This window comes from Prenolepis imparis, unplaced genomic scaffold, assembly GCF_030444845.1.
Source record: "Prenolepis imparis isolate NDT839.2.m4 unplaced genomic scaffold, iyPreImpa1.0 SCAF_5, whole genome shotgun sequence".
Classification (NCBI taxonomy): Eukaryota; Metazoa; Arthropoda; class Insecta; order Hymenoptera; family Formicidae; genus Prenolepis; species Prenolepis imparis.
The window spans coordinates 14,510,869-14,534,841 of NW_028141163.1; the positions used below are offsets into that span (position 1 = coordinate 14,510,869).

General features: G+C 33.1%; 1 protein-coding gene across 3 annotated transcripts; it reads right to left on the reverse strand.

Moving 5' to 3' along the window:
- Positions 1 to 1,265: 1,265 nt before the first annotated feature.
- LOC145936431 (nuclear receptor subfamily 2 group E member 1) lies at positions 1,266 to 23,644 on the reverse strand. 3 transcript variants are annotated; one of them, XM_083038657.1, is made up of 9 exons: positions 21,947 to 23,644; positions 19,714 to 19,794; positions 19,181 to 19,342; positions 5,178 to 5,346; positions 4,280 to 4,484; positions 3,641 to 3,766; positions 3,305 to 3,547; positions 2,860 to 2,941; positions 1,266 to 2,335 (listed from the first exon to the last, which is right to left on the reverse strand). In XM_083038657.1, the coding sequence occupies exons 1-9, from the start codon at positions 21,954 to 21,956 to the stop codon at positions 2,082 to 2,084; spliced, it is 1,332 nt and encodes a 443-aa protein (XP_082894783.1). In that variant the 5' UTR covers positions 21,957 to 23,644; the 3' UTR covers positions 1,266 to 2,081. The 3 variants fall into 3 exon arrangements, with proteins under 3 accessions (XP_082894783.1, XP_082894782.1, XP_082894781.1); XM_083038656.1 differs by having other exon boundaries at positions 5,178 to 5,349; XM_083038655.1 differs by having other exon boundaries at positions 3,305 to 3,766; positions 5,178 to 5,349.
- Between the last annotated feature and the right edge of the window lie 329 nt (positions 23,645 to 23,973).

Consider the following 23,973-nt stretch of genomic DNA (forward strand, 5'->3'; position numbering starts at 1 on the left):
ATTTCTACAGAATTGAGCCTGAAAAAATTATAAGTTACTATAGTAAACTATATAACTATAAAGTTTTTGTCTAACACGCTGTAATGTAAATAAGATTTTTACAACTTGGTCATCACAATCTTTTAGTAATGAAGAAAAACTAAAAATTATTTGGCATCTGTGATTAGCATTCAATCAAAGCTGATTATATATATTTTTACAGTTCTAAAGGCAACAGCTGAAAACAATAATCCTAAAAGGAAAACAATATAGTAAAAAGTCTAAATAAAAGTAATAAAATTAATAAAATATCATTCACTACCTACATATATGATTACACAATTCGACAAATTATAATACTGCTTTAATGCGGTAAAAATTATAATATTAAATATTTTAAATTAAAATACTTCATCATTGTTAATAAAAAACATGACTATTTTATATAATTGGTATATATAATGGGACAGATCTTTTTTTATTTGAGATATCGACGAAGAAGTTTAATAAATATTAGAATAAAATATTACAGAGATGTATATTTGTATGAGACATTTATTAATACAGAATAAAGTTCATCCTGTATACTACAATATTACGTAAGCACGCGTGTAACAAATTTAATATTTTTATTAACAAAAGATTTGCGAATATATAACAATTATATTATGGAGTACAACTTCATACCTTAAATTTTAGGATTCATCTTTCTTTGTCCGTTTCCGTCGACATCATTTGTGAAAAGAACACATATTGCAATCGAGTAGATTTTATAAATTATTTTTGTAGAAGCACAATAAGACATAAAAAAAAAACAGAGCACCATTATTATTATACCACATTGCCTTTTTACAATGCTTTAAGAATTATATTGTGCGATACTTTTATCGCTTACATTATTTTCACGCATTATAACTTATTTTTGTATTGTATGTATATACACATACATATATGATGCATTTACACATGATTATATTCAACAAATCGAGTTTGATATGATATTCACAACGGGAATCATAAAGATATGTGATATAGATTATAAATTATTTCCTTGTGATTCTCTCTCATGCACAATTTTTGAAACGATTCTATAATCAATTGTACTCCGTCAATTATTTGACACACTGATTAAGAACACATTAAGAAAAATATTAAAAAATAATTATTATCGCAAATAAAATACAGATTTTTATAGTATTAGAGTATTATTATTATGCGAAAACATAGGCACATAAAAATATGATTCTTAAACAGTATATGTCAAAAAAGTGATGGAATAGATGGAGTTTTTAATGGATATATGTATATCCTTGCGTTACATTGGTGGAAAATAAATTGAACGATTATTTTCTAAGACTTTTGCGATCTACATTGGATAAATAAGTATGTATGCAACGAAAAACACAAGTAATATTTTATTACTTCTTTCTAGAGCTCGTAATTATCAAGATATACGAACTCGAATAGTTAGATTCAAGTTAATGCTCGATGTGCTAAGTTAATGCTTAATTTGTCGCTGTATTTTATTTGGTAATGCAAAAAAAGAAAATTTGGCAAAATCTTCACAATTGTTTGATATATAAGCAATGACATAACTTTTTTGATTTACTTAGAAGTGCGACAGTATGAATAGTGAATAGTAATACATGAGCCTTCGTATATAATATTACTATATAAAAAAATAACACAAACAAATATATTTATATATTTTTTTAGAAATTATTATGATTTAATTATTATTAATTATGATTAAAAAATACGGTCAAAAAAACAATTTGAACAACAAATAACAAATTGGCACCTTTTATGGCCAGCTTTCTGTAAAAAATAATCGATATAAAAATGATTAATTGTTTAACAACGATAATATCAAAAGCTTACCTGTACGACTTACGGGATTTATTAAAACAATTAAATAAACATTTTAAAATATCAGCACTATATACTACATAATCGCGAAAGTGAACCCAGCAAAAAGTATTCCATTCTGCCGCTGCTACCTACATGTAAAAGAATCGGAAGAGTTTTGGAAAGCTGCAAGGGCTCGCTGGTCCTGACACATTTATATAACATGTGTAAGTAACGATATGCAAATGCGCGCTTCAGTTGATGTATTTCTCCATTTGATACATATCGACTAGCAAACGCGAAATTGGTATTTCCCCGATGGTTTCGTGAAAGAACAAACGTTCGACGGTTTTGGAAGAAACGCATCTCAAATATCCGACTAGGATCATTAACCTACCAATTCTTCCTGGTTGTTGAGGATACCGTGACCTCGTGTAATCCACTAAAATACGTTGTGCTTGATCCTGCAGTATCTCAATCGGTTGGACCGCATGTAGGCCCACCGTCTCTGCGATTCACAAAGAGAGGAACATATGCGGTATTCGTTCACATTGATGCAATGAAGAATTATATCGATTATATCAATCATATATAAAGATAAATGCATCAGTTATTCAAAAATGATGCAATTAATATTCGTCATTCGTTTAATAATTTCGAGATCGCAACATATATTATAGTGAATATTAAGTAAATAAATTATTACGAATACTATTAATTTTAAAACATAAAGAATTATTATTTAAATGTATTTTTAAATGTAACTTCAAAAACTCTCTAACACTTTCAAATAAACAAAGTAAGATTTAAGAGAGTTAAACAAAAAATGATGAAATTTTTAAACTTTCTTTAGGTATGTTTTTCACGCTTATTAATGTGTTCTAAGATACATATGTATGTATATTAGTTCTAAAAGATAAATGGGTATTTCTTGCTGTTAATGATTTTGTGATAATTACTAAATTTATTGTATTCAAAAATATTGTGTGTCGTTCATAATATGAGATGATTGCATCTAACAATGTTCTTTACCTGGCGTAAATAAAGCCACCGCCTTCATGCAGCCACACTCACCGAAATCGGGGGACAATTGCCTAAATCGGCATATTATAGCCTAGAATATAAAAAAATATTTTATTAATGCTTTGTTTTTTTATCTGAATGAGATTCTGAAAAAAATAATTATCAAGAAATGGAGAAACAGGAAGTCAACTAAATAAATCAAATCACTGAATTCGTGTGCATCTACATTCTGCAATATCATTCTGTAACAATACTCTAGTAAATTGACACATCTTTATTATTGAATGGATATTAACATAAGAGCAGGATAAACCAAAAACTGAAAAAGAGAGAGAGAGGAGAGAGAGCAACGAAACGAAATGTCAAAGAATGCATTTGTCAATGTCGAGAAGATAATTTGTTCAAAACGACGACGATTGTGATTTATTACGAATGGAAGATAAGATTGATAAACCTGAATCAGAACGAGTTCTTGATTCGTCAGGTTGTCGTCTGTAGGGAGTCTGCTGCGCACTTGTTCGTCCTCGAGGAGCGCGGTGATGTCCCATGAAACGGACCATTGTGCCAAGTGTAAGAGAAACAATTGTGTCCAGGATCGTTCCAACAGCAACAGCTGATCATCTTTCGATATCGTTTGAAAAGGTGGCAAGCATCGCACCCACCTGACAGCCATGAACAATAGTCGGGCCGTTGTTTCCTGCGTTATTAATACGTCCGCGTAACGTGATAAATGTCGTTGATTGAAAAGAGAGATACATAGCAAACTACACTTGAAAATGTTTGAAACTACCTGCAATATCTCCCAGGTCGGACTGAAACTCTGTACGGTACCCGTCGGGCTCTGACTCGTTTCTGTCTCCATCTGCTCCATTGGATATTCCGTTGTGGGTTGCAATCGCGCGTTCCAAACTAATTCCTTAATGCAAAAAATTAAGTATTCTTTTGTATAATGCACAATTCATAAAAAATGCAAAATGATAGTGAAAATAAATAAATAGTGAAATGTAAGATAAGTGTGATGAATAATCGATGTGTGTGATGATTTCTGTGATTATATAAAGAAATGCGATTATATTTTTCCGGAGAAAGCAATGCAATACTGTTAAATTTTAATTATATAATTATAAATTAAAATTATTTACTAGAGCTCCAATCATCTTTTTTCTAAGTTTTCAGATTTTAATTTCAACTTGAAATAACACATATAAAACCAACACCAAATATAAATTAATATCTAATTAAGACTTATAAATAATATGTTACAGAGATATTATCTTTATTTTCGAGAAGGTTGATACCAACACAATATCTCTGCGTGTATAATTTTTCCGCCATTTAAATTGAGAAATAAGAACTCGGCGAACCGCTCATCTTAATTAAGTTTGAAGAAACGCGAGGGCGAGCACACAAATTAAGCTGAATTACTTACCTGACATTCCTCGGCGGACATTAGTATCTGCAGAAGGGGAGGCTGCGGAGCTAGGGAGACAGTCGTGGCCGTTTGATAGAGGGTCGTGGTCGTGCGAGGGTGCGGTAGAACCAACGGCACGGGGGATGGTGATTCCTCCGGCGGTTTCTGTACCAGCGCCATCGGTCGAGGGTAAGGCGTGAATCTTTGGTCGCACCTTAGCCTTCTACAGTAATAACCCTTAACTACTTCACGAAGAGTCTCAAGTGTCGTTTCATAAAATTTTATCATCGCTTGTAGCTACACACAAAGTAGGTACCTTGTCGCTACCGCATTAACATCCAATGGCCGAATTCGGGAGATGATTGATTATCGCGATTTTCGATATATCTTTATAACTAATCTTTATATTAAGATCCTGTTGAAATAAGATTTATATCAAATACGAAGAATATGGTTTCGTTTTCTTTTGTTAGTTAATTCCACAAATATTAATTGAAGTTTGAGGAAAACTCGATACCGAAGTATTTAACCATAGAATCATTAATGTAGTAGTAGACAAAACATTTAACATATTATAAAATACATATCTTATGCAATGCTTTTTAAATAATGGATAAATATTAGTTTTATATTTATAATAAATCTGAATAAAATTTGCATGTCTTCTAATAATAGATGTAGAAATTAAAAATATCTCTTTCATATTTTAGTTACATCTATTGTCTGATTACTCATTTATAATTATCTTAATGTTCATTCGTATTGTCATATATATTTTGATCTATATCTGAGACAAATGTTTTAATTTGATGCTATTAAAACAAATTATATAATGTATATGAAAGTTAATTAAAGATTTAATTAAAAAGTTAATTAAAGATTTAACTTGTAAGATAATTTGGCAAATGTTACACACCTGTGTGGTGACAAAACATACGGGGGAGGGAGTGCTGGTCTTAATCGATCATTGTGCACCGGGGTTCCGGAATGAGGGGATAACTGCGCGACAATCGACGATTGTTGCTGATGTTTCTCCGAGATAATCGCGTGGGGTTTTGGTTTCCTTGGTCCGCGTTCATGTTGTACTGCTAAACACCAGTTATAACGTAATTATATTACTTTTGACGTCCTACCTTGCTTCGCGATTGCATATCATGAAGCCATATACATATATAATTAAAGATATTTCCTTACATTTATTTCTAGCTACTAAAAAAGAATTTCTTAATTATATTTTTACATACATCGATAAACATATATCTTATATTGCATCTGCCACGTAGTTCTGTTGTGTATATATAAATGTGTGTGTGTATATGTATATAAATAATATCATTCTTCTTTAATAGAGTTTATTAGTCCTGCACATAGAAAAAATAAAATTATATAATTAGTTTTTTTTTAAATTGACAGTATGAGAATAAATGCTCTCAACCCTTTTCGAAACTCAATGAAAAATATTTTTGTGCACGCAAGCGGACGTACCCTCGGTCTTACGGCCCCCAGTGATCGAAAGTCCGTATCTAGGACTGCCTATCAATAATATCGGCGATGGACTTAACGGTGGGAGCGAAAAAGTGGGCGCAGGTTGCGCGGAATTGAATTCGGGGTATAACGCGCGTTGTAGGTCGTTCGAGATGTACGGGAGCTGTATATCCCGTGACCCGTCAGGGGGGAAAGAGGAGCGAACGAACAAGAGGTCGAGAGGGAAGAGGGGGTGAATCGCGGATGAAAGAGGGTGGCGTAGATCGGATGTGGTGGCTGGCCGGGCGTCAGCTTCCACAGAGCTCGATCTTTCGAGCGTGGCTACAAACTCAGAAAGAGAGAGAGAGAGAGAGAAAGCAGGAAAGCGAAAAGAGGGCAAAGGACGTCGAAGGGAAGGAAGACAGATAGAGCGAGATGGCGAAGCGGGAGCTGCAACTGGGTGGCAAGCACATCATCATTAATGAGGCTGAGCGGATAGCAGCCGCGGATTCCCACGTTCACACTGGCGTCGCAATATCTCCCCTTTATCACGCATCGCCCCGTCGAGAGAGATACTTCGCCACTGGCGCAACGAAGAATTTCTTCTCGCATCGGGACGTCACCGTGTTAATGTTAGAATCCAATTTCCTCAGCAAGTGTGACGTATTAAAGTAAACTTATACTTTAATATGTTTCACTTGCTACATTTGGTCATAGTATATTATATTTTTAATTGTAAATTTATTTGTTGACAAGTTAATTTTTTAAAAATATTCTCTCTCTCTCTCTCTCTCTCTCTCTCTCTCTCTCTAAATAAATAAACAAGCAAACAAATAAATAAATAAATAAATGCTAATTTATAATAAAATAACCAAGTTATGAGCCTTTTAAACGAGCAAAAAAACCATTATGTTGAATGCAATGATTCTTTATTCCAAGTAGAATTACAACTTATAAGAGCGGGACGTTTCGAACATTTATTTACTTATGTAGTAATAAGTAAATGTTCGAAACGTCCCGTTCTTATAAGTTGTAATTCTACTTGGAATAAAGAATCATTGCATTCAACATAATGGTTCTTTTGCTTGTTTAAAAGGCCCATAACTTGGTTATTTTATTTATTATATTACACGAGCCTTATATTTTCACACTAATTTATAATATTGCATTAAGTATTTTGTTATTTTTATTAAGTTTTAAAGCTTATATGTATACATCTGAGTATTATTTTATATACCTGAATTTAATTTCATTCCATAAACGAAAAGAAAATATTTTCATACATTTTTTATTTGCGCAATTTTCATGAGATTTCTTTTTTCCATAAATATATATTTATCCTCATTAGAAACGTTTATCCCTTGCTCCCTTGCTTTCGTTAAAATCTCATTGTAATATTACGAAGCATAAATAAGTAAACTGAGATAGGTATGAAGAATTGTATTTAAAATCGAGGCAACGTTTCATATATGTGCGGACGCGCGCATACGTAGCAAAAAGAAGCGATGCAAAATCCGCTTCGGGGTTGTTTGCTTTATCGAGCAAATTGGCCGTGCACATCGTAACAGGTACAAATATTATTATTTTCCAGGAGTAATTGTTCTCTCAGCGGTGAGCTCCCTTGCCGGAAAAAACCTGCTCGATAGAGACTTGTTTACTTTACAAACAGTGATCTTTATGTTCTATGCACAGCAAGCGATATTACTCTTCAAAAGCAATATTATCTATATATTTTTATCCTTACACGTTTTGTCATATATTGACCACAATATTAGAGAGATATTATATATATAATATATCACTAATAACGTGATATTAATATATGACAACAAATATATATTATAAAACAGCTCTTTTCTTTGAGGAAGTTAGAAAACTGAGATTTAATTAAGAATGTATATATAATGTAGAATTTGTACGAAATTTTAAAGGTCTACAAGATATTATATTTTTAAGTTTATACATATATCAAATAATTTTTAATATAGATATTATTTAATTTAAGAGATAAAAATATTTTTAATATTAAAATTTAATAAATTGCGAAAGATAATGGGAACTCTATGCATATTTTAATTTAGAAAAATCAGAAAATAATAATTTCTTACATATTCAGTATATTTATAAAATATACAAGAAATATTTGATCGCGTGATGCAAATCTTAACGTTACTTTTACTGCCTTTCATTGAATATCCGCGAATCAAAAGCGGAAGACGATCCGTTTTTCGCAGCCGTGGCCATTAAGCTCGCCTTTTTCGTACAAAAGCCTCGCTTTATACACAGCATCTTGCGATCAAGAAGGAACATTTTGTCGCTCTGTACGCATCGTTGCTCAAATACAGAGCTTTATAGCTGAGCGGCTTACAGCTCGGCGAAGCGAAAACGAATGTGCGTGAAGGGAAAGCTTTTGGCATAAAGAAACGAACAGGACAAATTGATCTCTTAGCCCCTTTTCCCCCCTCTCGAAGAATCGATTGAAGATTAAGTTGCAATCATGCTTTTAGTTTATTGGCTATTAATCTGGATATGCTGAGACCACATTTAATTCCACAAATTTTCTTACACAATAAACAAAAAATTAGATTCTTTTTATTTTATAATTTTTTATAATATGTATTTTCTACAATATTGGCACACAAAAGGAAGAAAATTATTCCTTTATAGACATAAATTAATTAAAATTAAGTTTACGTATCCCAACATCTTCTCAAGTTCTTAAGAAAATGATCTAGATTTTATTATTGTAAGAGCAAAGCCCTTTCCTCCCTCGAATTTTTCGCGTGTCAGTGGATTAGACGAGCGATTTTCGCGAATATGCACGTATCCGGACAGCAAATGGACACGGAGACGGGGATTAGAATCGCACATGCGCTGGAATGGACCGCGCCCTGTTCCCTTTTCATCGTTCATGATTCTGCTCTCTTTCTTTCTCTTTCTCTCTTTCCTCTCTCCTACTCGTGCACGTACACACGTACATCATCTTATCATGCACCTATAAACACACGGCCATCGTAATACTCTTGGCCGGCACGTGTGATCCACAATGCGAGTTCCCACAGTGGAGTCCCACACCGTGGGTGTAGGCGCGCCTTCTCTCTCTCTATAACGCTTAAACATACGCACACACATAAACGCGGGGTGATGCTGCACACGGGGAGGCTTCCGTTTTAACATTGTATTACACGAGTGTGCTATGCATGTGTATGATATGTGTGTATGTGTGTAGGGCACACGCGGTGCTTACACGGGCCGCGGATCACGGGGCTCACACGCTGTATCCTGCTAAACGGTAAACCGATCTGTGAACATTTCAGCAGTCAGCGATCTCGAAGGCTAATCCCTGAGTGAATGGGGTTGATACACGGACGATGCGCTACCACCACCACCACCGTCGACGATCGTCAACGTCATCGTCGTCAAAGATTGCGAATCGCGTGCGATACACGTGTTAACACTTCAGGGAGATTTTTCGTGTTTATCCGAGGGATACGCATTTTAAAGGGGTGAACCAACGTGGCCACATTCTCTCTAACGATGCTATTTTCATGAAACACAATTTTTTTTAATATTAATTTGTATATTCATTCATATTCATTGTTAAAGATATCAAAATATACCGATGTTACTTTTTACACTCTATAAAGAAAATTAATCCAGAATAATAATTTTGCGTCAAGTTTCAATCTTATGTAAATAATTTCTGCGAGACGACAAACTTGTATATAGAATTAAAATCTATGATAGTAAAATTGTGCTTCGGGACAGCAATATAATTATTTTCAAAATTATTTTTTGCAGGAATTTCATTAAAGAAAAATTGTCTGCAAACTCAAAAAAATTTACAGATAAAGAGAATCCTCCTACATGTGTACACAGACTGTATGACTGTATGAATAGGATCTATTTTCACTTGCATCGCTTCTATCGTTTGGAAAATCGTATGCATGTCATCACACGTGTATCTGCATACGTTACAAAGCGTATGCGATCAGTATGTAATATCACTTACTGTTCAGTTAACCTTCCCTCGACCAATCTCGTAAATCAAAATTCCGTGAAACGAGATCAGACTGTCGAATATAAAATACATATGCATAAAGATAAGGATCATATCTCGAGATTCAACGATTTACGGTTGCATTAAATTAATCATTTTCTCGATTTGTTTGAATATATTCATATGTCATATTCTTACCAGAGAGAAAGAGAAAGAGATAGAAAGAAAGAATGTACAATTATATTGTAATAAAAATATATATAAATAACAAGCAAAAAAAACCGTCAATAAAAATGTCTATCACTAATTATTTTCTTAATACAATTTGTGTGACAAAAATATCAAAATTAGAGAAATTTATACACTGAATATTATAGAAAAAAAATTATATAAATATAATTGAAATTTTTTATTAAAAATTTAAAATAAATTGACGCTAGAAGCATTGACACATGCGTGCACATAAACAGCTTTCTAACAGCTTTGTAACATGATTAAATATATGTACATTTATTTCTTTTATATTTAAAATAGATAAAATAAATATATAAAATAATTCGGCAAACAATAAATAAAAAAATTTTTGTGCATGTATACAATATATTACAAATTCATTTTTCGTAGTTTTCATTACTCAAAAATTATAACGATGACCATTTAATGATCCGCGATATCTATCACGAGGTATCATGTTTGCAGCCTCTTTTACGTTCTCAAGATGTAAAAATAAGTACATATGGTATATTTTCATAAAAAATGCATACTTTAATTATTCTATTAAAAATAATTAAACAGTAGGATGATTTGATATTTTAGCGGTAACTTATTCGCAAAATTATCCGAGAGAGAAGTGATTAAACGCATTCACGTGCGGATCGAGAACTGTCCGATCGTGAATGACACGAGGCGAGAGAGCCGCAGCCTGTGATAACCCGCGGATGTAATTCTCGCATTTATGCGAAGCCGGAGACGATCGGGGTACCGGGACGAGGATCGTTGCAGTTCCTCCGGGCGTGTTGGTATGATGACAGGTGACGATCAAAGCTCGGCTTAGCGCAACGACCCGTTTCGTCCGCACACATCGCGCTCATATCACGCGAGGGAGGACGCGGGCGCATTCTCTCCCTTCTGTTTCTTTCTCTTTCTGTCTTTTTTTCTTATTCTCTCCCCGTGTACACTAGCCGTCATAAATGTCATTTTATTGTCAAATAAGTTTCAATAAAATACATCATACACGTGTGTTTAATATTTCCGAATTTAAATTATATTCGAAGCGTGTAAATTTTATGTACGAGGTAAAAATTCCGCGTTTTATTATTTTAATTAATTTTCATGTATTTTTAATTAAAATATTTAATTTATGAGATATATAAATATATATATATGAATATTATTGATCCTTTAATCTTTATAAAATACTCTTAAATTCACAATAAAAATGAGGCCGCAAAATTGTGAAAAATGACACTTAATAAATGTATGCGAATTTTTATTTCGTAAATCATAAATTTGTGATAAGCAATCGTCTCCGATTGGGTGCACGGAAAAAAAATTAGCCATCATAGCTAAATTTTAGCTGTCCCTATATTACAACCTGAAATTTAGTTAGCATGCCTAAATTTTAGCTATAATAACTAATATTTTTAGCTATAGTTTAACGTAGAATTCTATAGTTAAAAAGTATTAGCTGTCATAGCTAAAATTTAGGCATGATAACTAAATTTCAAGTAAATATAGGGACAGTTAAAATTTAGCTATGGTGGCTAATCTTTTTCCATGTGTATAATAGCATCTCGCATGATTACTAACATTAAAGAAGCAATTACTTAAATGCAATTCATGATTATGACCTCCCAGCATAAACTTTATAAATTCTTAGAATTTAAAAAACATTATCGTAGTATAAAAAAAGAAGAAAATTGGCTGCGTTTTCATTATTTAATTTTCTCACAATCTTTCAAGCTGCGATATTTGCTATAGCAAATATCCTGCTTTTCAGATATGACATGTCAAATATTAATTATCATTTACGATTTCGCGTTATCTATTTTTTTCAATAGAAGCAGTTTTAATTAATAAATATTTGACACGCGCGTTCTTTTGAGAAATGCCCGTCTAATGGCATTTATGTCTACTGCATTCATTTGTCTACTGTACCCCTCGCTCTATTTCAGGCCCGCTTTACCGTTTACCGTTTATGTGGATGGATTGATGCTGCCCGTCGCGTGTACGGCACGCCTCGCTTCGTTGCGTTACCAGCCGTCCACTCTCACGCGACACCCCCTGCGTGTTGTCACTACCCTTAGTCTTCGTTCAGGGCTGGTCAGAAACATTGCGGGGGCCCGTAACAATTTTTCGGAAACAACTTTTCGGGGGTCTATTCAATGTTTCACAACGAAATGTACTGTGCTTTAAATACACAAATATAGACAATCCGGAAGTGTAATTGATGAAGAACAAATCTCTATGAGAAAATAAAATTCTTTTCTTAAATTATCTACTTCTTTCTTCTTACTATTGTATTTCTGCTGTAAAAGTATTACAATATTTTGAAACATATTGAAAAACTCTCGAATAATATGTTAAGATTCTTTTACTTTGTCAGTAGAACAAGAAACTTTGTTTCTTGTTGGTATATCTTATTATTATACCTCGTTATTTTTGTAACATTTAGGTACAAATATATTCAATTTTCTGTACAAGAGAAATAAGTAAAATTGTAAAAGGACTAACAATAAGTAAAATTTTTTACTTCAAATTTTATGAAGTTTGCAAAATTGATTTTGGATTTATTTTAGTTGAGACCCTGAATATTTGGAGATCAAGATAGCTGCTTTGCATTTTCCTCTTTGCCCGATTCTATCTTTGCATGCTTTTTTCTATCTCTCTTTGGCGTACTTTGCTTTATCGTATATTTTTTCTATTTTTCTCGAATCGTGCTCAAGTGCCATTCGCCAACATAAAACGCTTTCGCGTGCGACTCGTGATACGTTCAGAGATTTTTGTATAAAACATGCTACGATATTATATTTTACGTGATTGAATATTTGGATATAAAAAGAGTCGCAGAAAAAATATAGTTTTTCTAGAAACAGATGCAAAAGTAAGTTATGCACATATATGCATCTAAGAATTACTATTAGAAATATAATTTGTCTAAGAATTACTATTAGAAATATAATTTGTCACGCATTATAATTTTCTCAGTTTCGAGAAAATTAAAATCTCTCATCTCTTTCTTTTTTCTCTCTCTTTCTTTTCGTTAAAATTGTTTCTTCATAAATCAAATGTCAAATCAAACAAAATATGTTGCAAACAAAATATTTTAAGATTAATTTTTACTTTTGGTTTTACAATATACTTATGCATTTCTTTTTTATACTATATGTATAGAATATGCATATATATTCTCTTTTAAAATATTTATTTTACAAATTAAAAATCATCAAACTTTCTGTATATTTACGGCTGTATCTTTATATAAAATGATCCATAATAATTATATAATGAAACAAACGAGATATTTAAAAGAAAAAAATTAAAATTGTATCTGTATTTATTATTAGAATGCTTACTTAGGATCACAATGATATCATAATGACAATGATATCAAAATAATTCAATCATCATTAATGATATTAAAAATGATTGAATTATTTGTAATATTATTGCAATTATGCGATTAGACGTTGAACTTGGTATTTCGCAAATAAAAAATGCCTGAATAATTCCAATTTATAACTGCCAAAAGGAGCAAATGTCTCGGGAACGAAAGCCTCGATTTAATTCCGGTTCAAAGTACTTGATACTTTCAGAAAGGGTGCTTCCGAATTATGAACGGAAACAAAGAGATTTAAAGTTGGAAGTAACGGGCTGCGATCGATTGGGCATGAAACGAGGCAAAGTTTGCAGATCCAAGAGTGTTGGTGGATCTGAATGTGTGTACATTGGAAATAATGTTGACCGTACGGGTCCGGGAAAAGTCGTGGAGCGTAGAATTTCATTGGCGAATCGTCATCTTTTCTGGTTTCGCTTTTAGTTTAACTTTCTATAGCAAGATATTTAAATAAAAAAAATCGGTATGATTATATTTTATCAAATAATCTAAGAACAACTATGCAATAGAACTTAAGTAAATCTTGATAAAACATTTCAGGAAATTAGATAGAAAAATAAATAAAAAGTGTTAAAAATAAATAAATTTTGAAAATTAAAAAAAGATTTTTCCAATAAACTTTGATACAACATGATTGTTATAATAATCTTATTTTAATGATCTAAAAATTTTGCAAAAAAAGATATATTTGTTGTAATTATATATAAAAAATTAAAGTTATTAAAACGCATTTCTTAGATTTAATAGATTTTGAAAATAAATGATATAGTGTTTCCCAATTTTTTCTGTTGCTTTCGCAGCTCTAAAAGATTTTAACTTTTTTTTGACGAACATTTTTTTAGATATGAAATCTTGAGAGGCTGATTTTTATTGAATTTAAAATACTCTCTGTGTGATTAATATTATCACATTCAAATTTGATTATATTCCAATAATTTATTCTCTTTTTTATTCTCTAAAATTATATGCCAAATTTAAAACAACATATATTGTTGTACAGATAAAAATGTTAAATTTCGTGCATGATATTATTCTGTAATATTTAATCAGTGATAACGAGTCATGTTATATCAGACGTCAACTGAAGGAGTCAGTAGAACAGTTTTAAATTGATCAGCCGCACGATCAAGTTTGCTATTAATTATTTAAATGAAGTACATAGTTGTAATTTAGGAGTGTTTTCTGTAGATTGTTATTCATCATATATATAATTTTTCAGAATATTAAATCTTTAATAATCCTAACAGGACCGCGAGCATAATCCGCAGAGTTAAAGCGCAAAAGCGTCAACATTAAAAATGCAGTACATCAGTGCTACGGTTTAGTCCCTTCCGCAGAAGTCCTAACGATCGCTAAGAATTACAAATCCGCCATGGTAAGCCGCTCGGTAATCTTCCAACGTCATTTAACGCCATATTTCGCGTAATACATATACACGTCTATACACACGAATGGGAGGATGAGGAGGAAGGCGGCATTTCGCCGGCGCGGTGCGGTGCGCCAACACAGACGGATAATATCGCGGGCGGGAACGAATTTTCGTGGAAAGAGGAAAGCGCGTCGATTACGTCGGGGGTGTGAGCGCGTTAGAGGTTTCGGGGTTGTCAGCGAGCGGATGATTGCGCGCCTGCGGCGTCACGGTGCTTCGCGATGCGCCGAGTACCACGTACATAATATATAACGCCCCTATCTCCTCTCACCCCCGAGTGGTCATCTACATCTTATGGGCTTTCCACAACGTTTTCCCACAGCTCGATTGTAGAATCACGATTGAATCAGTCACAAGTTCACAAATAGAGCTATATTTTATTATTATTTTTATCGCGAATGTATATTAAAATTAAGCGAATATACATTGTATATCAATATGATCGGGAAATATATTTCAAATAGTTATGTTATATATTATATATCATAAACGCGTATGATTGATATTATATCAAATGCCATGTTACACATTATATTGTGCAACTTCTTGTTAAAGAATTTATTTCTGATTTAAATAAATGCATTCTCTCTGGATCACTTAAAAAAACTAGTTGTTTAATTTTTATTTTAGATTGATATTGAATTACACGAATAACATGTTAAACTATTTAGATTCTGATGATTTCAGATATAATATACGATGAGAGAATATTGTATTCAATTTCTTGATAAGTTTTTAATTTGTATGTTATTTATGAAACATTGAGAATAGAATGAATATTTTATTCTCTAAAATTGTATGCCAAATTTAAAACAACATATATATATATATATTGTTATACAGATAAAATGTTAAATTTCGTGCATGATATTATTCTGTAATATTTAATCAGTGATAAGGAGTCATGTTATGTCAGACGTCAACTGAAGAAATCAGTGGAACAGTTTTAAATTGATCAGCCGCACGATCAAGTTTGCTATTAATTATTTAAATAAAGTACAAAATTTGTCATTAACAATACCCATATTTTTATACAAATGTGTAGTTATATTATGTCAGACGTCAACTGAAGAAGTCAGTGGAACAGTTTTAAATTGATCAGCCGCACGATCAAGTTTGCTATTAGTTATTTAAATAAAGTACAAAGTTTTTCATTAACAATACTCATATATTTATACATATTTGTATAAAGATATGGGTATTATTAGTGAAAAACTTTGTACTTTATTTAAATAATTAATAGCAAACTTGATCGTGCGGCTGATCAATTTAAAACTGTTCCACTGACTTCTTCAGTTGACGTCTGACATAACATGACTCCTTATCACTGATTAAATATTACAGAATAATATCATGCACAAAATTTAACATTTTGTAGCTAATAACCTATCTATTTCTATATTTCTGTGTGTATGTGTGTGTGTGTGTGTGTGTGTATCTATAATTTGCAATATATAATTTGCAATATGATTATTCTTATAAATTACGATTTGTATGTTTTTAAAAAACATTTAGCATAAAAGTGGATATGTTATTAACTTTGTAATTAGCATCAAAATAATTCAGATACTTTTTGCCTAGTTTTTCCTAATTTTAAATTTATATAGCTTTATATATAAAGATGAAGATTATATCATTATAATAAACTTGTATACCAAATTTAGAACAACATATATTGTTATACAGATAAAATGTTAAATTTCGTGCATAATAATATTCTGTAATATTTAATCAGTGATAAGGAGTCATGTTATGTCAGACGTCAACTGAAGAAATCAGTGGAACAGCTTTAAATTGATCAGCCGCCCGATCAAGTTTGCTATTAATTATTTAAATAAAGTACAAAGTTTTTTATTAACAATACTCATATATTTATACATATTTGTATAAAGATATGGGTATTGTTAATGAAAAACTTTATTTAAATAATTAATAGCAAACTTGATCGTGCGGCTGATCAATTTACAACTGTTCCACTGACTTCTTCAGTTGACGTCTGACATAACATAACTACATATTTGTATAAAGATATGGGTATTATTAATAAAAAATTTTTTTTGCGCACAAATACATTTAATGCATTTAATCATATATATGTATTATTGTCATCTTTGGCTTATATATGTATAGACAAGAAAAAGAAAACCCGTAGAAGTTATCTACGAAACAAAAAACATTCCGACGCCATTCTGACATCGACTATACGTCGGCAATTAATCACGGCGTCTAATTAACACCGCCAACAAAGTACGAGTAATTTCAAGACAGAAGCGGAGAACGACGTGGGAGAACGTTAACATGTACAAGTGTCTTCGTAAAGGTGGCGAGAAGAAGAGGGGGCGGAAGGAAGTATCGGTGTTTCAAGCCCCTGTGTGGAGTCTCCTTAACGTTAGGAAGCTCTGCCACTAATTGAATCTCCTCTCTTACTCGCGTCTGGAGCCCCGACAACCGCTGGGAACCGGAGCACCCGTCCTGCATTAAACACCCCCGACACCCTGAGCACCCTCATCCCTGCCGAGCGGTCTCGTATCGCCCCCTCTTTCTCTACCTTCCCTCCCTGCCGAGAGTCCCTACCCATCCGCCTTTTCTCTTTCCACCTCGCCACTACCTCTCTCCATCTCTGCACAGAATCCAACCCCCGCTAAGCGTCCCAGAAAACGAGCCTCCGCCGCTGTTATATCGCCGTCGATAGCAAGGAAAATCGACCCGTGTACACCTAGCCCATCCCGTGTAACTCTCATGCGGAGAAGATCAAGCTCGCTTATTACTAAATATCATTAGTTAAATCGAAAAAGTAGTAACGCGGAAGTCTACTAAGGCTCTAACATAATTCGCGGATTTCTTGTGTGTTTGTCCGATTACAAACAATATATATGTCCCCAGATAGTTTTCAAGAGAATTAAATTAATTTTTTTCAAAGTTGATGATTATTATTTGATGTGCTAAAAATTTTTTTTTTAATATTGTTCTTAGAACACGAAATAGTGATTCGCAATCACTGTCTTCTTATCTTATTTATTTAGTTACAAATTATTTCGATCAAAAAAAGTCGCAAAAATTTAGAACGTTTCTTATTGTTAGACATCACATTATTTATATATTTATATTGTCTAGATTTATGTACTTATATTTCAATTTGAAATTTATTTTTTTTCGAAACTGATAGAATTATTATTTGTTGCTCTAAAAACTGATGTAAAATAATATGTTACGTATATATTTTATTTTTCATGATTCCCCCCCCCCCCCCCCCTAATGTATCTACGAATAAGATTCTAAATTCAAGAATTTACAAGATGAATAAATATTTGTATAAAATTTGAGGTGCATATAAAAATAGCTGGCAAAATAGATTTGTCAATTATTTTGTATTATTTTAGACTTTTAATATAATTTTTTAGATTATATAATTCGAAAAGATATTTAAATTTTATTTTATTTTATTTTATTTTGATTGTATATGTATGCGAATATAAGTTAATGTTAAATGTCAATAATACTTGATCGAGTTGCTCTAAGAAATGTGATGTCAACTAATAATAAGTGAGATGTCACAGAAAATAGAAACGTCGCATGACGATGCGTATTCATTTATAACACCTTCAACGTTAGGAAGAATTTCCCATAATACTGTGTGTAATAGAGACAAAATAATATTCAACTGGCTGATTAAAATGACGTACATTTAACTGACTGAAATGACATAATTAAAAATCTTCGCTAAAATAATCCTATCGTTCAGAATTTTGTTGTGTCAGATTTTACACTGATAAGGCACGAAGTGTTCGAGCGTTAATGTTTTGGTAGTCCCTAAAGGAGAGGTTTATTTAGGAGGGTCTGGTTGACACCAATAGTTACAGTCGATTTCTTTGTGGTTTAATTGTGGCTTTTCGCGAAAATACGATGAATTCAATAGAGCAATTCTTCGTTCGTAATTGACTTGATAAGTGTAAATATCTTTTTGTCATTGTATGTTTCACAAATTTAGTCTCGATATTTATCGAGAGAGATAAATTACTTACTTTTTCAAAAAATCTTACATATATTTGTTTATAGAAAATATTATAAATACTATAGAAAATATTAGAATTAAATATCAAATATTAAAATATATCGAGATTTTTTAAAAAATAAAGTCTTACTGAAAAGTATTACTTTTGGCAAATGTAAGTTTAATAGCAAGTTTATGAAATAAATCATAAATAATTTGCAATATGATGAAGAAATTTACGAAGAAATTATAAAGTATAGAAAATAGCAAGAACATAATAATCTTGCTTCTCTGTGCATTTTTTAATGGATTGATTAATTTGTTTTATTTATTAATCAAATCCTTAAGGCACGTAGATAGAAAAATATAGATTATACAGATACATACAACATGCAAAATGTTTATCTATGGGTACTTACCGTCCTTGTTCATGTTAGCTTCGAAACACTTAGCAAGACGACAAGCACGACATTGATTCCTATGGGTCTTGTCAATCGGGCAGCGTCCTTTCTTGGCACCCTGGGCCTTACAGATGTATTCTCGATTGCTGTGTATACTTCGCTTGAAAAATCCCGAACAACCTGATAACATAAAAAAATTCGCATATATACAACACAGAATATTATAAATGCTGATCTCAAAAATTTACTATCGTTTATTTCAATTTTAAATATTCAACAACACGTTCTAACAGAGAAACCGTGCTTAAGTAAACAAATGTAAAAAAAAATAAAATTTATATTTCTTTGAGTTTTTGTTAAAATTATTAAAAAAAGAAATTAAATTCAGAGAAATATTATTGTTCTTTTTGACAGTTTCAAATTTATGTATCCTTTTGATTCTCATTTGACATATAATGATAATTTTTCTGCTAAAATCAGAAAAAGATTTAAAGAGAGTTACTTTATTTTATTTTATTTTATTTTACAAATATATTATTAATTAATATTACCGTCACAACTGTAGATGCCGTAGTGTTTTCCGGAACTACGGTCACCGCATACATCACACAGTATGTCAAGTAATCTGTCTCCTAAAACAAAAGAGAAAATATTGTTATATCATTAATATTTCGTATTAACTTCTTGCGATCACATTTCTGAAAATAATTAAAATCGCGAAAAATGTTTTATAATCTTCTTACATATATTGCGCAAGTTCTCGAAAACGTAATGAATAATTATATTTAATAAAAATATATTTTATTAATTAATCGAATCATGAAAATTGATAAGGTATTATTTACATATAATTATATTTCATGAAATAGGGAAACGCATTTAGAAGATTGCATCTAATATAAGCCATAAGAGTCAAACTATTTAAGAATTATATACAAATATTATGACAAAATAATTATCATATTAGAAAGATTAAAATTAACAGATTTGTACATTTACATTACATATGTATATTGCGATCAAATAATTATCAGGTAAGAGGAAACCAACGTTAAAGAACTTTCGCGAAATCCCGCGTTTAAGAAAAGTGGACGGGCCGCAAGAAGATCACCGGTGCTAATCTGTTTCCCCCTTTTCGTAGGAACCCTAATCGTCCTAATGATCCGCGGCAAGAAAAACACGGCCATGCCTAAGCCAACCAAAGCCTTCCTTCCCCAGCCTGGGGAATCAACCGCCTTGGCGTCTCACACCCGACCTAACCCGATCAACCCAGGTTACTTCAACCCCAACGGATTACCGTCTCTGTCGTGTACGCCAGTGCGTCTTCTTCTTCGTCTTCTTCTTTTGTTGTATTGCCTATACATCTCATACATTGTTTGCTGTTTATAATGTGCGTAAATTAAGATCAAAACAGCTATGAACTCAATTTCATCAATCTTGATTAACTTCGATCATTTCAACTTTTCTGATTCTTCTTCGATTCTTTATCTTATTTTTTTAATACTTCTTTCTTTAATTTATGTAATTTAATTACATCAATTATTATTTTTGTTTTAGAAGTAATTCCAAATTGAATTTACTTGTCGATATATGTATTTTGCAAAGTGATTTGAATCAAAAGTAAAAGATTTTATTTTTTTAAAAATTGTTAAGCATTTTATAAATCTGAATAAACATTCAGAAAATTAATAAAAAGAAATATTCTTGAGAAATATTTGAATTACAACTTTGTAAGATAACTTGCTGCCATTTTAATGAAAATTTTCAAGATTGAAATAAAATTGAAATAAAAATTATTATAATTAAAAAATTAGTATAATATTCTGAAAATGAATATTATTGTGCATAAAATTTTATAGAGAGAGACAATTGCGTAGAAAATAAAACATTACTTTCTGTGGTTAATTTCAAACAACATACAATCTAAACATCATAAAACACTTAAGAGACATCTTATTTGTTCATGCTTTCTGATTATCTGGAAAAGAATGTGTAAAATACAATCAAACATACAAGATAATATGATTACCTTGGAGATTCGTTTGGAGATGCATTTTATCTCATTTATTCGCGAAATTGTATATTAAATACTCTTTCATTGACAGAAAATAAATGCATGGTTTTATATATCATCCAGCAACACGACAATCTGTAGATGTTCGAAAGATTTAACACATTCTCTCTTTATTTAAATAAACTTTAAATTAATTAAATTGTAATGTGCACATTTTTTCAAGTTACGATAATTGCAATTCACCTACAAGCGCAAATAGATATACGAAATATTTAAGCACACACTGTTAATTACCTCTCGATCGCGCTACATAATTTCTCAAATTCTGAAAATTTATCACTAAAATCCCATTAAAAATTTGTTAATCATCTTTCGATCGCAGTATACATAAAATGTTTCATATCTCGAGAATCACGAGTTATCCCGCGAATAAAAATACATGTTGAAAATGTATTCGAGTATTAATTAATTGCGAATGCGGTACACAGTTTCTCAGATTTCAAGGGTCGCAATTTAATTGTCGGCAAGTATCAGACGTACAAATTGTTCCAGCACTATCAGTCGCCTCTTTCAGATCGCGCGATCTCATCACAACCCTTTTCAGGTGCGAAAGGAGCCGGGTGATTAATCAAAAAGTCACTTTCACATTCGCGCATTATCGCCGATCATCCCTCGAGCGATTATCGCACTAGCTAACAATTTAGCCGCAAAGTGTCAACAAAGAGTCAACAAAAGCGAAAGAGACGGCAAGAGAGTCTTGGAAGACTGACCTGTGCCCATCTCCTCCGCAGCTGCTCAAAAGTCGAACATCGCCAGAGAACGCCGTACAGCCGAGCTCGTGGTCCCGACGCGGCGTCGAGGAGGTTGCGCGAAGTCCCGAAGCATTCTCCGTGACGGGATGGCTTCGAGCCTCGACGTACCTAGTCATCTCTCTCTCGGGAAGGGCGTACTCGCGTACTCGTGTCCGTGTCTATGTGTATTTACGCGCGCGCTTCCCCGCGCGTGTATATATATATATATTATATATACACATATATATGTGTCTGTCTATTGGTGTGTATGCGCATATATAGGGGTTGTTGCCCGACTGGCTGCCGGAGCAGCTATCTCTCCTGTCCGTAGCCACATCACGGAGAATCATGGGTCGTTCCCCGATACGACATAGTCCGGTGGTAGGTCCCCCGCGCGCGAGGGGTGGTAGAATGAGGGCTGCCGAGGGAAAGGGTAGGTAGGTAGATAGATAGATAGGTAGATGTGGGTGGATGGCTGCCGAGCGCGAACCAACACACCGACGCCAATCCCTAAACGACCGCGACTCGCGGTGAGAAGGCCACGGTGATGGCGTACCGGGGTTACGTCACACGAATCCACGGCGTAACACCTCTTCTTCACCTCCGCCACCTCCGTCGTCGCCGCCGTAGTTGGCACGTTGGCCTACACGTCGCGTCGGGAGGGGTTGCGTTGAACGGTAACGGGGGGGGGGGGGTGGACAGATAGGGTGGGGAATACCAGCAGCGAGGCTAGCGACTAGACTCAGCCCGGGGACTTGCTGGCTGAGTGGCTGACTCGACTATAGCGGGGTAGCGCTAGTTAGCCATCGGCAACTACGGGGCGGCTCCCGGAGGCCACGTTGTCAGACGGCCGTTACCACTGTGTCATTGGTCGACTCCACCCACGACGGTGCGAGGGGTTGAGGGTGAGTACGCAAAGGAGTGGTGGGCGGCGCCAGTCGAATCGACGACGCTGATTCGACGCCCGGTCACCAGTCGCGTCGCGCCGACCAATCGACAATACGAGATTAGGGTGGCTGACGACGGCGTTAACATCTGCCTTCCGGCAGCAGCTATTTACCAGCGACACACTAGCGTTGGCGTTGCTTTTTTATGGTATAAGTATATGATATATATGTGTAGGTAGGTTAGATAGGTAGCTAAGTGGAAAGCTACCGGGGTGGAAAATGGGTACGAAAGTAGGTAAATAGATAGAGTACATGGGATATAGCTACGATCGACAATTACATTTTTGCTTTTAAATCTTGGTGAGATTCCAGGAATCTCCGAACGTATGATGACAAGGTCATGCTCTTAGAAATTCAAACTATATTGTTAGACTATGTGAAATTTCTAATAAATTTTTGTCAATTGTTTGCATTAAATTGAGATGTATATCTCTCTCTGAAGCTTATACCTATATATAGATTATAATCTATACAAAGATATATTACAAAATATAATACGATTATATATAATGCGGATCTTCTCTTAGTGCGGTGCATTATATCGATCAGGCCATTTTGTCGGCGTTATGTAATGACACACCCCTCTCGCGAGCGAACTCTCGTTTATGAGCTGCGCGCGACACCCCGATCGATCACGCCCCTTTGACTTCTTGCCTTATACCAGTCAGACAATTACATCTTGGTTTCAATTCTTGTTAAATCGCGTTCCAAAAAAATTGTTAATCCTATTATTTTATCTATATTTTTAAATATATTTACGTTTTTATTCTAGACGTAAACTTTTTTTATGTATTGATTGCTGTATATACACATACTTTTAACATGTGCATGTATTATCTCTTAATAACATTGTATATATCACGAATCTTTTTTTATTATTATATTTTACACTCTACAAAAAAAAATTTTTGCTGCCATAATTCTCTGCCTAATCCCACAAAGAGAAAACAAATTCAAACATACAAAACTTTCATTTAACACAATAATTATTTATCATGGCAAAAATAATTTAAACTAAATAAATCTTAAATGACATTAATAACATTTACAACTATTATA